Source organism: Podarcis erhardii (assembly GCF_964252035.2).
Source record: "Podarcis erhardii genome assembly, chromosome: 5".
Taxonomy (NCBI): Eukaryota; Metazoa; Chordata; class Lepidosauria; order Squamata; family Lacertidae; genus Podarcis; species Podarcis erhardii.
This window is the reverse complement of record NC_138509.1, coordinates 100,611,369-100,627,771: the sequence shown is the minus strand read 5'-3', so window position 1 is coordinate 100,627,771 and position 16,403 is coordinate 100,611,369. Positions and strand designations below refer to the sequence as shown.

General features: G+C 45.8%; 1 protein-coding gene across 3 annotated transcripts in view; it reads left to right on the top strand.

Annotated features, from left to right (window-relative positions):
- FGF12 (fibroblast growth factor 12) overlaps positions 1–14,814 on the top strand; it is a gene marked incomplete at its 5' end in the record, with an annotated part of 246,382 nt that extends 231,568 nt beyond the window's left edge. For all 3 annotated transcript variants that reach the window (XM_081862809.1, XM_081862811.1, XM_081862810.1), the window contains 2 exons: positions 7,249–7,447; positions 14,161–14,814. In XM_081862809.1, the coding sequence (XP_081718935.1) occupies positions 7,249–7,447; positions 14,161–14,279 (318 nt within the window). In that variant the 3' untranslated portion in view covers positions 14,280–14,814. The remainder of the gene's footprint in view (positions 1–7,248; positions 7,448–14,160) is intronic.
- Positions 14,815–16,403: the final 1,589 nt, after the last annotated feature.

Sequence of the window (16,403 nt, the reverse complement as noted above, 5' to 3'; positions counted from 1 at the left end):
TCCCTGACAGATGGCCATCCAAACTCTGCATTAAAAAAGCCCCAATGGAGTTTATCACCTTCTGAAGGAGTCCATTCCCCTGTGAAACAGTCCTGACCCTCCAGAAATTCATCCTGAAGTTTACTCAGAATCTCTCTTCTTGTCCTTTGGCTGCCAATCCCTGGAGCAGCAGAAAACACACTTGCTCCATCTTCCATGCGGTTTCCGTGTGATTCTCAGCCATGACCTCGTGGCAAAAAGCCAAGTCTCCGCTGCCGAAAAAGCTCATGCAAAAATCCAAAATCTCAAGGTGTCGTCGTAGTGGTAGAACCCATGGAACTCACTGCCACTGGAGGCAATGCTGGCCATCAACTTGGCTGGCTTGAAAAGAGGATTAGGCCAATTTGTGAAGGAGACGGCTATCAACGGCTAATAGCTCTGCCTCCATAGTTGCTGGAATCTGCAGGAAGTGAGAGTTACTCTTGCGTTCGAATCCTGCTTGCAGGTTTTCCGCAGGATGCTGGACTAGATGGGCCATTGGCCTGATCCAGCAGGCTGTGCCCAGCTTCTGTGGCTAGTCCAGGGTGGTGCCTGAGGTTTTCTCCACCTTGGAAAGTGGAGCTAATTCCCTCCCTCCAGACATCTGTGCAGTAAATGGGATCTATAAGCAGGTTGCAGATGGGAACAATGCAATCGAACAATAGCTGGATCTCTCCTGGGGTTGTAAACCAAACAGCTTGTGGTCTGAAATGAGAGCGAAAGAGAAAAGGGGTTTGTTGGGACCTTATGGGTTCCAGGCAAAGAGGAATTTTAAGCAGTGTCCATTTTCAAACTGTCTCCACCAATTAAATTTAACTGCAAACTGCATCCCTTTAAATCAAGGGATATAAAATAAGCCAGGGGAGCTGCTGTCTCCCAGTGGTCATTTCGTGGTTGAAACCGAGCCGTCCTTCAGCTTGCAAAACTCCTTGGGCCTGGGGCAGGACTGGCCAGCAGCAGAGAGCTGGGAAAATCAGGATTCAAATCCTTTCTCAGCCACAAAGCTGAACTGCGTGACTTTGGGCCCGTCGATCTTTTTCTTCCCCTGACCTGCCTCACAGGGTTGTTGTGAGGCCAAAGGGAAGAGGGAATTATGAACACCGCTTTGAGTTCCTTGGAGGAACTTTTCAATAAACCCACAAGGCCTGTCCCACGGAAGATGGAGTGAGCTTGTTTTCTCACGTTCCAGAGGGCAGGACCCAAACGAATGGCTTCGTCTTACAAGAAAGGAGATGGTGAATTTCTAAAGCCTAACATTAAATGCTATTTAATGAGCCTATGCTAATTCAGACAAGGCTTAGATCTGGAAACAGATCTATCTGAAGAAGTGTGCATGCACAAGAAAGCTCATACCTAAAACTAACTTAGTTGGTCTTTAAGGTGCTACTGGAAGGAATTTTTTTATTTTATCTGGAAACAAGGCTTCTTATCACCTTAGCTGTGATTCCTGCTTCGCAGGGGGCTGGACTAGATGACACTTAGGGGCCCGTTCTAGCTTTACCATTCTGTGATTCTAATAATGCTACCCCAATGGACAACAGGTGGCGCTATGGGTTAAACCACAGAGCCTAGGGCTTGCCGATCAGAAGGTCGGCGGTTCGAATCCCCGTGACGGGGTGAGCTCCCGTTGCTCGGTCCCTGCTCCTGCCAACGTAGCATTTCGAAAGCATGTCAAAGTGCAAGTAGATAAATAGGTACCACTCCAGCAGGAAGGTAAACGGCATTTCCGTGCGCTGCTCTGGTTCGCCAGAAGCGGCTTAGTCCTGCTGGCCACATGACCCAGAAGCTGCATGCCGGCTCCCTCGGCCAGTAAAGCGAGATGAGCGCCGCAACCCCAGAGTCGGCCACAACTGGACCTAATGGTCAGGGGTCCCTTTACATTTACCTTTAATGGACAACAGAAAATGAAAGTATCCAAATATCATAGAATTGTAGGGTCAGAAGGGACCCCAACGTGAGGTTTACTTTTTGGAAAAACGATTCAGCTCATGTCAAACTTGACACACACACACCCAGTCCAAGGGGGGCTGTTATACAGAAACACCCATCGAAATGGAGTCTCATTCAATGGACTCAAGATTATGATGTGAAGTGTTAAAAATAAATAAAATGCTTGTTTTTAATTGGCTGTGTCTACAGTCCTGAGTGCATTGTGTGATGTGACAATGGGAGCAATTATTCTGCCTTCCTGTGCAGTTTTGCATTCTCATGCTTTTTTGGAGGGGTGGGGAGGGGCACACCAGAAAGGAGAGAGCTGCAAAGCTCAATAATGTGCCAGGCCGTTTTTCTAAACAGAAAACAAATATTCTAGAAGCTGTGCTCTCTGCTCGGAAATTTGTTTGCTTGGTACGGAGGCAGCTCCTGCAGCACACACTCTTCTCGTTGCTGCAATTCTGTTTCCGCCTTTGCAAAGCTAAGCAGGGTCTGGTGGGGTTTCAACCTGGATGGGAGCCCTCATGCTGAGAGTCCTGCATTTCAGGGGGTTGGGCTAGATGACCCTCGGGGTCCCTTCCGACTCGACCATTCTAGGATTCACCTCTTACCTGCCACTTCTCTAAACTAAAAAGTCCCAAACGTGGCCACGTTCCCTCAAAGGGGAGTAGCTCCCTTCCCTCCATCATTTTGGTCGCCCTTATCTTTTTTCCTAATTTTTTTATTTATTTAAATATTTTCATGAATGACAAAGGTACGTATAACACCTCCTTTTTCAGTTCATAAGAGTCCTTTCCGCATGTCAGTTGCATTCTGTGTCAGACATTGTTCTCATAGGCATTGCGAGGTTTATGGGGAGAGAGAACTGGGGAGAAAGATCTTTCGTTCTTTTTCAGAACCCTTCCAAACCCTAAAATCTCCTTTTTGAGGCGAGGCGAACAGAACCGGACACAAGATTCCAAATGCGGTTGAACCATAGATTTGTACAACACCATTATGATATTGGCAGTTTTCTTTTCTTTTCTTTTTTTTATAAATATTTATTAAAGTTTTTGAATATGAATGCACAAATAATAAACAATCTTGCTTCTGTCACAAACATAGTTTCATCACTTCTTTGGACTCCCTCGCATCTCCCGCTCCCATTTACATCGTTAAAAGATTTTTCCAAACAAATTATCAACTTGTTTACAATCTCGTGTCCACTCATTCAAATATAATCTAGCATTTCTTCCAAAAAATTTTATATTTTCTTTAGTCTCACTTATCATCAAATTTAAATCTAATTTAGTGGTGGCCAATTTTTTTATAATCTAGCATCCTTCTTAACATTCAACCAAATTACAATGTTTTTGTAGATACATCTTAAATTTCTTCCAGTCTTCCTCAATCTTCTCTTCTCCCAGGTCTCGGATTCTGCCAGTCATCTCCGCCAATTGCATATAGTCCATCAGCTGCATCTGCCACTCTTCCAGTGTGGGTAGTTCTTGAGTTTTCCAATTCTTAGCGATGAGTATCCTTGCTGCCGTTGTTGCATACATAAAAAATGTTCGGTCCTTCTTTAGCACCTTTTGGCCGACAATACCCAAAAGGAAGGCCTCTGGTTTCTTGGTGAAGGTATACTTAAATACCTTTTTTAGCTCATTATATATCATTTCCCAGAAGGCCTTCACCTTAGGGCATGTCCACCAGAGGTGAAAGAATGTTCCTTCATTTTCTTTACATTTCCAACATTTATTATCAGACAAATGGTGATATTGGCAGTTTTGTTTTCAATTCATTTCCTGATGGTCCCTAGCATGGAATTGGCCTTTTTTCACCCAGCCAAGGTGGTGTTTGGGGAGGGGTCTGTGTGTGTGTGTGGGTGTGTGTGTGGGTGTGGGTGTGTGGGTGGGTGTGTAAAGTCAGTCCTGGTACATCTGATGCCTTTTAGCTTACGTTTTTTTTAAACTATACCCAGCCACTTGTAGACCTCCAGTTTTTTAACTGGTAGATTAATCACCTATAAAGCTTAAATTGCTTAGCTGGCGTTATTCCATTTTAATCAGTGGGGCTGCAAGTTTATGGGCACCTTAAAAAACGCTCCTTTGCTTCTAGTGTGTACTTGGGATAAGAGAAAGCCCCTCCTCCTTTCCACGATAAATTGTTTGCTTAAATTGCCTGTTATCTCACACTTTTGTCTCTGTAAAAAGCTCCCCGATTGAAGCTTTGAGCAAAATGCAAATTAATTTCGGTTTAATCAATTCCATCAGTCGATTGGTTAAGTGGCAGGCCATCAATCAACTTAGAAGTCTCAAACAGGTTGACAGCTCTGCCAGTTCTGCTTGTTGGAGAGCAGGCTTTGGGGGCTGCAGTGGGAAGGATTTTTTCAGGGGATCTGCGAATCCACTTGCCTGCTTTCTCCGGGGACAAAATAATAATAATAATAATTTGGGGGGGGGAGGGGATTGGATTACTGCCATGCGCTCTGTGTGGAGCTTTCCTTGTGCTTGATCCAGAGCTTGCAGTTAGTGCAGAATGCTGCAGTCCGATTGCTGACAGGAGGGAGGCCTTGTCAGCTAATGACACCTGCGCACAGAGTCCTGCGCTGGTTTCCGAATTGCTACCGGGCCAGGTTCAAGGTGTTGCTGTTGGGGTATAAAGTCAACATCCCACATGCGTCCACCGCACTGCTTGGGTGCATGGAATTAGCACTGCCACAGCTGCCACATAATACCCGTTCCACATCTGTAAGGAACTTGTTCTTTTTTTTCCCCAATGCGTTTTTATTCAAATTATACAAATAAATATATCAATGTAGGTATTGAATACATAAATAAACATATCCATAAACATATCAAGACTGGATAAGATTGGAAAATATAGACATATTGGATCTGGAGGGCTTCGATAATAGGTTCGGGTGGCACTCGTACCTGTGGTACGAAAAGGTGAAGGCACACAGGGGCTTCCTGAACCATATTTTTAGGGGACCAATATTTCAGGTATGGGAGAGAAATAAAAATCTTTTGGAAAGGAAGACCCCCTGGTGGATCTCACCGATAGAGGTGTTAACTATTAAGAAAACTAATATGGAAGAGAAGAATGCCACGTATGAAGAACTTATAATTAAAACAGAACAAGGTATTAAACTTAGACCGTATGAAGAGATAAAAAATCTATTCACTGGTTGGTTGCAATATCACCAGGTGAACGATCTGCTAAAAGAAGATAAAAAGAAACTAGGATTTGAAGATAAAAAATCTAAGTTTAATGTGGAGGTTGTTGAAGGTAAGAACAAAGTACTGTCTAGGATATATGATATGTTACTGGAATGGTACACAAAAGACGAGGAGGTGAAGGAGGTAATGACTAAGTGGGTGATAGACATTGGCTATAACATTAATTTTGAAAGGTGGTTAGAATTATGGAATAATAGCATAAAGTTTACGGCGTGTATGGCATTGAGGGAAAACATATGGAAAATGATATATAGGTGGTACCATACGCCAGTTAAACTGGCCAAGATGTACAGGTTAAAGAATAAAAGATGTTGGAAATGCGGTGAAGCAGAAGGCGATTTCTACCATATGTGGTGGTCATGTAATAAAGTGAAAAGCTTTTGGGAAGCAATTTATAATGAGCTCAAAAAAATCTTTAAATATACTTTTCACAAAAAACCTGAAGCCTTTCTGCTAGGAATGTTGGATAAAGAAATCAAAAAAGAAGATAAGATACTTTTCCTTTATGCCACTACAGCCGCAAGAACTATGTTGGCACAAAACTGGAAAACGGAAATTATACCCAGTATAAATGAATGGCAGGTTAAAATGATAAATTATGCCAAACTTGCTAGACTAACAGGTAGAATAAGAGACCAAGATGAACAGAAATTTCATGGAAATTGGAATAAATATTGGAAGTATATTGGAAATAATTTGTAGAGGGCACTAGCGGGGCTGGAACAACTCTAACAGTGAGCGGCTAATATTTAAGATTAAAAATAAATTACGTGACGGTAGAATTTATTTGACACTTACCAAAAGGGTGGAGGGGAGTCCAAGGCTAGGTAGAGCCTAAAATATTGTGATATTTTGATTCTTTGTTTTATATATATATATATAATTTGGGGAGGGGATATAAGAACCTATGTAAATGAACTGTATGTATATATATTTATGTACAAGGAACTTGTTCTTTTAGTCTGGCAGCCCCTGCCTATACTCTGGAACTCCCTGCCTATTGATATCAAGTGGGTGCCTTTGCCTGCTCTCTTTTTGGCGCCTGCTAAAATTCTTATTTCGACGACCCTGTCCAGGTGCTGAAACAATTGATGTGAATTTTAACCTGTTTTAGTATTTTCATGCTTTCTGTGTGTTTTAAGCTGTTGTGAACTTTTCTTGAGTTTCCAGCTTCATTGTTGTTATTTATTTATTTGTGTATTTGTTTGTTTTTACGATCTCATGGTGTATAAATCAAAACACCCTTGTTGGATTCATAGCTGTCAACTTTCAGATTTGAAAATAAGGGATCAGCAGCCTTGAAAATAAGGGATCAGCAACCTCACCTGTCCTGGGGACAGTTTATGGGATATCTAACAATCCGGGATAGCAGCGGGAAGCACCGGAAAATGGTGCTGGAATAAGGGAATTTCCTGCAAAAAAAGGGAAGGTTGACAGCTATGGTTGAATTGCAGCTGGGAACGACCACAGCATTGGGGATAGAATATCTGCCTTGTGAGCAGAAGGTCCCGGGTTCAGGCCCCCCCCACTTTATTCCATTTTATTGCATGCATATTCCGCCTTTTCCTTCCAAGGATCTCAAAGTGGCGTCCATGGTTCTCCTCTTCCTCCCCCTTCCATCCCCACAGCAACCCTGTGAGGTAGGCTGGGCTAAGAGATAGCGACTGGCCCAAGGTCACCCCCTGAGTGGCACCTCCAGGCAGACTTTGGAGGCTCCTGCCTGAAACCCAGTGGGCTCGATGGACCAAATGATCTGGCAGCACAAGGCAGCAGAAGGCAGCTTCTTATGTTCCTGTATGTCACCTCCGAGCAGTGAGAGACTCTGGGGGCCCTGGCCCTCTCTGCCACCACGAGATTTGTGAACATGCGATGCAGCTGAACGTTGCATCTTTCAAGCAACTGGTTCTTGAGATTCTGCTCGGCTGTTGGAGGCTGGGGCTGCCTCTTGTAATTTTATTTTCTGTTCATTAAAGAGATTACGCTAAAAGGTACACAGATTATCTCTTGGCCGGCGCCTGCTCTGGAGCGACTCTGCATTAATCCCTCTCCCCCTCTTTTGTTCTCTTCCTCACTGCAGGACATCTTCACGCCAGAGTGCAAATTTAAGGAGTCCGTTTTTGAAAACTACTACGTTATATATTCCTCTACGCTGTACCGGCAGCAGGAATCCGGGAGAGCCTGGTTCTTGGGGCTCAATAAAGAAGGGCAGATTATGAAGGGGAACCGGGTGAAAAAGACCAAACCATCATCACATTTTGTACCGAAACCCATAGAAGGTAGGCAGGGGTGGAGTCCCCAGTTTTGCTTTCTCTGCATTTGGGTGGTGGTGGGAGTGTTTGGCGAAGAAGTTGTGTTCCCTTTTGGGGTGGGAGGGATGCTGAGCAAAGTCAGATTGCTCCCCAGGCTCTCTTTCGCTCTCTTGTGCAAAATGCAGCTGGGCTCACTTGCCCGAGAGACCTGACGTTCGTTTGCTTGGCGAGCTTCTTTGGCATAATGCATTTTGTTTGGTCCTGTTCTTCACTTGTGACCTGTTGCAGCTATAAAATGACAAAGGTGGTGGTGGGGAGACATATATTTAGGACCCTGCCATGAAAAGAGGGAGGGAGACATCACTGATAAAGTCCCATTAATAGCTGGCTTATGGAGGTATGTTTTAGTCAGGATTTATGGATAGCCCACCCGCAATTTCACATCTATTCAGAGGGATAAAGCTGAGCTCTGTTTGCATATGTGGTATTAGATTTGGGAATGGCCCATCATAAGAATTCCAGATCACAGTGCAACCCTAACTGGATCAAACCAAGCTGGCCAGGGGGCCTCAGTCCTAAGTCTGATTAAGTGAGTATTCCCTTACAAAGGCACACAGGATAAATTTGATGCAGCTATGCTGCTTGCCAAATGGTACATTTGTTGGGGTGCATAGCCTAGTCTGATTTCACATTGCATTTTGGGTTGTGTAATAATAATAATAATAATAATTTATTATTTCTACCCTGTCCATCTGGCTGGCTTTCCCCAGCCACTCTGGGCTGCTCCCAACAGAAGGTTAAAAAGACATTAAAAATTGTGTACACAATATACCTTCAAAGTTCAATTTTTTTCACCCAGAGAATTCTGGGCATTGTAGTTTATCACACGCAGAGTTGCAATTCCCAGCAACCCTTAATGAAGTACAGGGCCCAGAATTCTGTGGGAAGGCACTTTGCATGTGCTTGAAGTGTATGAAACATAGCGTTAGTATCAGAACATAGTCTTGCACAATATATTTTTTTAAAAAACACACACATTGTGTTTAAAACAACTTAACATTTCAAAAATAAGATGGTTCCTAAAAACCATACACCTGAGGTGTCATAAGCCTGGTGTGAACAGGTGTGTCTTCAGCATCCTCTGTAAGCTGTGCAATGAAGGTGCCATGCGAGCCTCTGTGTGGAAGGAGTCATACAGTTTAGGGGCCACCACAGAGAAGGCCCTCTCCGCTTAGACCACACACATACCCCGAGCCTCTGAGGGTGAAGGGACAACTAAGAAGGCACCCTCTGCTCATCTTAGCACCCAAGATGCCTCTGCCATGCCCCCACAGTTTTGGGGAGCAATGCTTCTGAATGCCAGTTGCTGAAAACCACCAGCGGGGGGGGGGGGAGGGGCAGAGAGCTCTTGGGCTTGGGTCCTGCCGGCAGGTTTCCCATAATGGGCCTCCTGTGAGGATGCTGGACTTAATGGACCACTAGCCTCATCCAGGAGGCCCTTCTTTTGTTCCGGCATGCTGCAGAAACGCGCCTGCGGTGTTGGGTTCACACACACTCCTACCACCTAGGTCCCGGGTGCCAGAGGGAAAAAATCTGGATGGCATTGATGCCTCTGGGTGGGGGCATGTGTGGTTTCTCTGTAAGCAGGGAAGCTGTCTTCCTTCTGCCTCGTCTGCAAAGGGCTGAGCATCCCTGTCCCCCTGCTCTGACTGCTTCTGCTAGGAGACTGGCTCTCTCTTCCCTCCCAACGTCTGTGATAAACAGGCTCTGAGCCTCCCTTTCCGGGAGACTGACATGGGTCAGTGTCTCTCTCTCTCTCTCTCTGCAATCCCCTTAAACAGATGGCAGGCAGAGGAGGAAGCAAAAGCTCCCAGATGCTGTGCAAACTGGCCTCAATATCCCACCTTCCGCTGCATCCTCAAGGTCGCAGCTACGCACAGGCTGCCCTGTGTCTTTACTCTGGAGTCCCAGAGCCGCCGGTACAAGGCTAGGCCCCCATCCCTCTTTGCCAAGGCTCCCCTTTTCAGGGATGAATCCCTGCCTGTCTTTACCGGCCTTCCTCTGAGCTGCTTTTCTCCTCCTCCTCCTCCTCCTCCTCCTCCTCCTCTTTGCTGTGATTTCTTCCCAGTCTCTCTCCCCACGTAGGACAGAGGGACTTGTCTGAGAAGGGCTGCCTTTGCCGTGACCTTCACAGAATCACAGAAGTTCAGAGCTGGAAGTGACGCCAGTGATCATCTAGTCCGGTCCCTTGCATTGCAGGTGGCTGCTGTTGTTTGCCACTTTGCTGTGGTCAGATGGCTCCACAGCCTTAATAAAGCCCCGGTATGTGATCCTTGATACAACCTTGATGGCAGAAAGTGAGGAGGAATTAAAGAACCTTTTAATGAGGGTGAAAGAGGAGTGCACAAAATATGGTCTGAAGTTCAGCATCAAAAAAACTAAGATCATGACCACTGGTTCCATCACCTCCTGGCAAATAGAAGGGGAAGAAATGGAGGCAGTGAGAGATTTTACCTTCTTGGGCTCCATGATCACTGCAGATGGTGACAGCAGTCACAAAATTACGGTAAAAGATGCCTGCTCCTTGGGAGAAACGTAGTGACAAACCTAGACAGCATCTTAAAAAGCAGAGACATCACCTTGCCAACAAAGGTCCGTATAGTAAAAGCTATGGTTTTCCCAGTAGTGATGTATGGAAGTGAGAGCTGGACCATAAAGAAGGCTGATCACTGAAGAATTGATGCTTTTGAATTCTGGTGCTGGAGGAGACTCTGGAGAGTCCCATGGACTGCAAGAAGATCCAACCGATTAATTCTTAAGGAAATCAGCCCTGAGTGCTCACTGGAAGGACAGATCATGAAGCTGAGGCTCCAATACTTTGGCCACGTCATGAGAAGAGAAGACTCCCTGGAAAAGACCCTGATGTTGGGAAAGATGGAGGCCACAAGGAGAAGGGGGCGAGATGGTTGGACCGTGTTCTCGAAGCTTCCAGCATGAGTTTGACCAAACTGTGGGAGGCAGTGGAACACAGGAGTGCCTGGCGTGCTCTGGTCCAGGGGGTCACGAAGAGGCGGACACAACTAAACGACTAAACAACAACAACAACATGTGGAGCAGTGTAGGAACAGTGTCCCGTCTTGTCCAGCATCCTGTTCTCACAGGGGCCAACCAAAAGCAGGACTCGAGCGCAAGAGAATTATTGCTAGGAGCCATGGATAGCCCTCTCCTCTCCATGAATTGGTCTATTATTATTTTTTTTAAGCCACCCAAGTTGATGGCATCACTGTGTCCTGTGGCAGAAGTTCCATAGTTCAGTTCCATAGTTTAAACTCTGTGCTGCATAAATGACTTTCTTTTATCTGTCCCCCATCTTCCAACATTCAGCTTTATTAGATGCCTATGAGTGTAGACACTGAAGACTGTGCACTGCTGAAAAGGTCTCACTTTCAGAATTTCCTAGAAATGAGGGTGTGTTGGATTTCATGGGTGCCAATGGCCGCTTTCCGGGTGCCATGGTCCCTGGCCATTCTGTGCAAGAATCCTAGGAAATGGAAGACATGGTCTACATTCGCACCGTGCATTTGGAGCGCTACAATTCCCCTTCAAACAGTCATGGCTTCTCCCAGAGAATGCTGGAAACTGTAGTTTGTTAAGGGTGCAGAGATTTGGTCGGAGGCCCATTCCCCTTGCAGAGCCACAATTCCCAGAGCTGCCTGTGAAGAGGGATTGGTTGTTAAACCGCTTTTGGAATTGCAAGGGGGTTGGACTAGATGACGCTTGGTGATCCCTTCCAACTCTACAGTTCTGTGGATCTATGAAAGGAGGCAGTGCCCCACCAACCTCAGCCAGCCCCCAGCCCCTGCCTTCTTCCTTACAACCAGACAGGGGGGCTCTAGTACGTTTCTGAGCACAATTCATGGTGTTGGTGCTGACCTTGAAAGCCCTAAACGGCCTCAGCCCAGTAGACCTGAAGGAGAATCTCCACCTCCATTGTTCTGCCCGGAAACTGAGGTCCAGCTCCGAGGGCCTTCTGGCGGTTCCCTCCCTGCGAGAAGCCAAGTTACAGGGAACCAGGCAGAGGGCCTTCTCAGTGGTGGCGCCCGCCCTGTGGAACGTCCTTCCATCATATGTCAAGGAAGTAAGCAGCTATCCTGTGGAACGCCCTCCCACCAGATGTCAAAGAGAACAACAACTAGCAGACTTTTAGAAGGCATCTGAAGGCAGCCCTGTTTAGGGAAGCTTTTAAAGTTTGATGCATTACTGTATTTTAATATTGTGTTGGAAGCTGCCCAGAGTGGCTGGGGAAATCCAGCCAGATGGGCGGGGTATAAATAATTTATTTTTATTTTATTTTATTTTATTTTATTTTATTTTATTTTATTTTATTTTATTTTATTTTATTTTATTTTATTTTATTTTATTTTATTTTATTTTATTTTATTTTATTTTATTTTATTTTCTCCTCCTGTTGGACTCCCTACCTGCCATTCCATTGGGCACACACTTCTCCTCGCTTGCCCTGGCTTACTCTCGCCTGCTTGCCCCAAATCCACTTTTGCAATGCAAGCAGCTCCTTTAAACCCATGTCCCGTTTTTTGAGAAAGGCGCTTGGCAGCAGGATGGGCGAGTGGGAAGTGCATTAGGCAGCAGGGAGAAAAACAAACAGCGGCAAGTCTTTTTGCTTTTAAGAAACACAGAGCATGAACACAAACTGTGAGGATTTTACTCCTCTGCAGCGAAAAGCTCCCCAGCCCGTCTGCAATTTGGATGTTCCAACAGTACGAAAAGCTTGCAAATGCGGGAGGCGTCGCCCTCCCCTCCCCACAGGGCTCCTTTGGAGAAGGAGCAGCATGGAAGACCTGGCGTTGTAAAATGCTCTTTAGTCCCATAAACCAGATCGGTACATTGAGCCCTGGGATCCTGACTCCGGAGATTCTCCCGCATTTATTTATTTGTTTCTATTAAACAAAATAAACCAAAGAGCATAAAGGAATAATGTTACAGCAGGTGGAAAACTGCCTTAGGTTGGACTTTATCGCTGATGTTGTTACAGAACTTTGCAAAAAATAATAATAATTACCCATTTCCTCCATAAACCTGTTAGGCTGGTTTGTATGCATTCTTCTGTAGTAAGTTAGGCTTAACCATAGTTACTGTTGCCCAGATTTTCTGAGGCCATTCAGATATAGTAGGCAACATGCTCCCCCACAATTAGCTATTAAAATCTTAGCAAGAGTTATAACTATTTCTTGATCATTTACTGGAATAGCATCTTTCAGATAAATACTTTCGGTACCAGAGGTTAGGATATCCTACCATATCAGGGATATCCACCTGATTTCCATAATATATATATTTTTAGAACAATTCTAAAAGGTGATTTGCTTTCTTTAATCCACCTCTCCAGCTTCTGTCCGATCCTAACAGATATTAAATTAAATTGATAAGGCGTTAAATACCACTGACAGAGGGTTTCGAAATGGTTCTCCTTTAGGAAATTGTATGGGAATGGAAGTTGTCCCAAATTCATTTCCCTCTCCTCGCTGACACCCTTCCTTCCTTGGCTTCCTTTCTGCCTGGATGAGCTGGGCGCCTTCTGCATAAAAAGCAGCCATTCCGCCCCTGAGCTGCAGTGGGCCTTGCATGGAGCTGGAGAGATCCCTGGCGCCTCATCCCTCTGGCACCTAGGGAAGGCTGGTCCTGCCCCGACCCAGACACCTCCAGCCCTACCTGAAATGAACCCACAAGGCTCTGGCTCAAGCTAGGAAGATGGAGCTGGGTCTTCGCCTCAGACAGCTGAGATCAAAGGCCTTGGCAATCCAGGTCACTGGGCGGGGGCACCTGAGCCCCCTGGATTGGTGCTGCCTGAGTCCTCCGTTGCTTGGGGCTGATAAGAAACGGGAGCCCAAGAAAGGGTGACCTCCCCAACCACTTAAAGCCAGATGGATCCGTGCCGGGAGCAACCAGGGCAGACTGGGGCTCCTCCTTTGTGCGTCTGGCATCTAAGGCTCCAAGTCGAAAAATAACTCCGAGGGGACTGGAAAGAGCCTTATCTGTTAGAGACCAGACCCCCCCCTCCCCGCCTCCCCCTCTGTGCTTTGGGAAGGCCTTGGCTTGAAAGGGGACATGAGCCGGGAGCTTAACAGAAGCCCTTCAAAGGGAAAGTGGCGATGGCTTTTTGGAGAGATGCGTTTTCTCCTCCTGCAAGTAAGCTTTGCCCTGCGTGTGTCTCATCATCATCATCATAATTTATTATTTATACCCTGCCCATCTGGCTGGGCTTCCCCAGCCACTCTGGGCAGCTTCCAAAAAAATATTAAAATACTGTAATACATCAAACATTAAAAACTTCCCTAATCAGGGCTGCCTTCAGATGTCTTATAAAAGTCTGGTAGCTGTTTTTTCTCTTTGACATCTGGTGCAAGGGCATTCCACAGGGCCAGTGCCACTACCAAGAAGGCCCTCTGCCTGGTTCCCTGTAGCTTCTCACAGTGAGGGAACCGCCAGAAGGCCCTTGGCGCTGGACCTCAGTGTCCAGGCTGAACAATGGGGGTGGAGACGCTCCTTCAGGTCTACTGGACTGAGGCCGTGTGGGGCTTTAAAGGTCAGCACCAACACCTTGAATTGTGCTTGGAAACGTACTGGGCTGGATTTGGCCCCCGGGCCTTAGGTTGCCTCTCCCTGCTCTAGCCACACGCAGCCCTTTCCGCTAACGCCGGCTCCCTTTTTTCTCTTTCCAGTGTGCATGTACAGAGAGCCATCGCTGCATGAAATTGGAGAGAAGCAAGGCCGCTCCAGGAAAAGTTCGGGGACGCCCACCATGAACGGAGGCAAAGTCGTCAACCAGGACTCGACATAGCTGAGAGGACAGACACCCGCCCATCCCTGCATCCGAGGCTTTTCCCACCCACCCCCTCCCTCCCTCCCACCCACTCATCCCACCCAGCGAACCCTCACCGAGACAGCGGCAGGCGGAGGAGCAAGGCAGGAGCTCCAGTAGCGGCTAAGATTCTGAACTCAACCCTTTTTTCCTTTGTGTAGGAGATCTTGCCTGTTGCAACGTTTTAGAGTACAAAACACACACCCAGCCACACATGCCCAAAGCGAAGGGGGGAAGGGGAGAAAGGATATACGTGGATATATATAGAGTTATATATATATATATATATAAATATATTTTCAATTGGGACTCCATTAACATTTTAAAAAAATAATAACAACAGATAAAAGCAGCAAAAGCGTTTGCTCCGTGATCCAAGGGGGAGGGGAATTGTTCATCTCTGCATAATAACGACTAACAATAATTATAACAGATTATTATCTAACAAATAATAAATGACTAAATAAATAAAGGTGTTATCTTTAAAAAATAAAACGAATTTGCTTTTGGAGAACTGAGCTCAGTTTGTGGCGGAGTGTGGAAGTTGGGAACCGGGTGTTGTGGGGTTCCGGATCCGCAAACGAGATCCTTGCAGGTTTAAACTGGAGGGGAAGGAATGAGTTTTGCTTAATGCATCATCCGAATCTCAGGTGCCTTTTAGGATTTCCTCCCTCTCTAATAACTCAAGGATCTCACGGACATCCAATGAAGCTGAAGGTTCGGGATGGGTAAAAGAAAGTCTGTCGCACAGGGCATAGCTAAAAGGAAAAGCTCAGATGGTAGAGTGTGAGCCTCTTCATCACAGGGCCATGGGTTTGAGCCCCATGTTGGCCACACGATTTCCACATTGCAGGGCGTTGGACTAGATGACCATGGGGACCCCTCCAACGCTACAGTTCCATGGTTCTATAGGAGGCAGTGGTGGCCACTGTTCTGGATGGCTTAAAAAAATGATCAGACTAATTCATGGAGGGGAGGCCAGCAATGGCAACTAGCCAGGGTGGCTGTGTTCTGCCTCTGCAATTATGACAAAGGTAATGATGCTTCTGAATCTCAGTTTCTGGAAATGGCAGGAGGGCAGCGGTGCTCAGATCCTGTTGCCGGTTTCCCATGATGTCAACAATGTCTAGGCAACACGATGACCATATACATGCGTAATAGACAATCTTTATAGAATTCCTTGAAACAAATACAAGTTGAAAATGAAATCTTTAGTCTCAAAGAGCCAGTGTGGTGTAGTGGTTCAGAGCACTGGACTCGTAATCTGGGGAACCGGGTTCGCTTCCCTGCTCCTCCACATTCAGCTGCTGGGTGACCTTGGGCCAGTCACACTTCTTCGGAGTCTCTCAGCCCCACTCACTTCACAGAGTGTTTGTTGTGGGGGAGGAAGGGAAAGGAGAATGTGAGCCACTTTGAGACTCCTTCGGGTAGTGATAAAGTGGGATATCAAATCCAAACAACTCCTCTTCTTCTTCTTCTTCTTCTTCTTCTTCTTCTTCTTCTTCTTCTTCTTCTTCGTCTCTGAAAATCTTTAAATGAAGCGAATGAATTTTGAATGAATGTATGTAAAGGAAACTATCAAATGCTGTGGAACAATGCTCATGAGCACTCGTTCATACATTCATTCAAAATAAGGTGGGTTTATGAAGCAATTCTATATCCTCCCACCATAATGACAAAGAATTCTACGAAACACTAGTCAATATCCGGAATCACTGTTCAGTGTTGGACATTATATTTGCTGAATACAAAGCTTCACAGCTTGTCTGTACAAAGTTTGGTACCTCACTTCATTTAAAGATTTTCAGAGACTTTCAGACTATAGATTTCATTTTGAACTTGTTCTTGTTTGAAGGAATTCTATAAAGATTGTCTATTACGCATGTATATGGGCATCGTGTTGCCTAGACATTGTTGACGTTCTCTTTGCAACACAGGGGTTGGTTTGGTTTCCCATGGTGGGCATCTGGTTGGCCAACGTGAGAACAGGATGCTGGCCTAGGTGGGCCATGGGCCTGATCCAGCACCAGGCTTCTCTACTTGGAACATTGGGGGGGGGGGTGTCATCAGGTTGGTCAAGATCAGTGAAAGAAAGCACAGCTA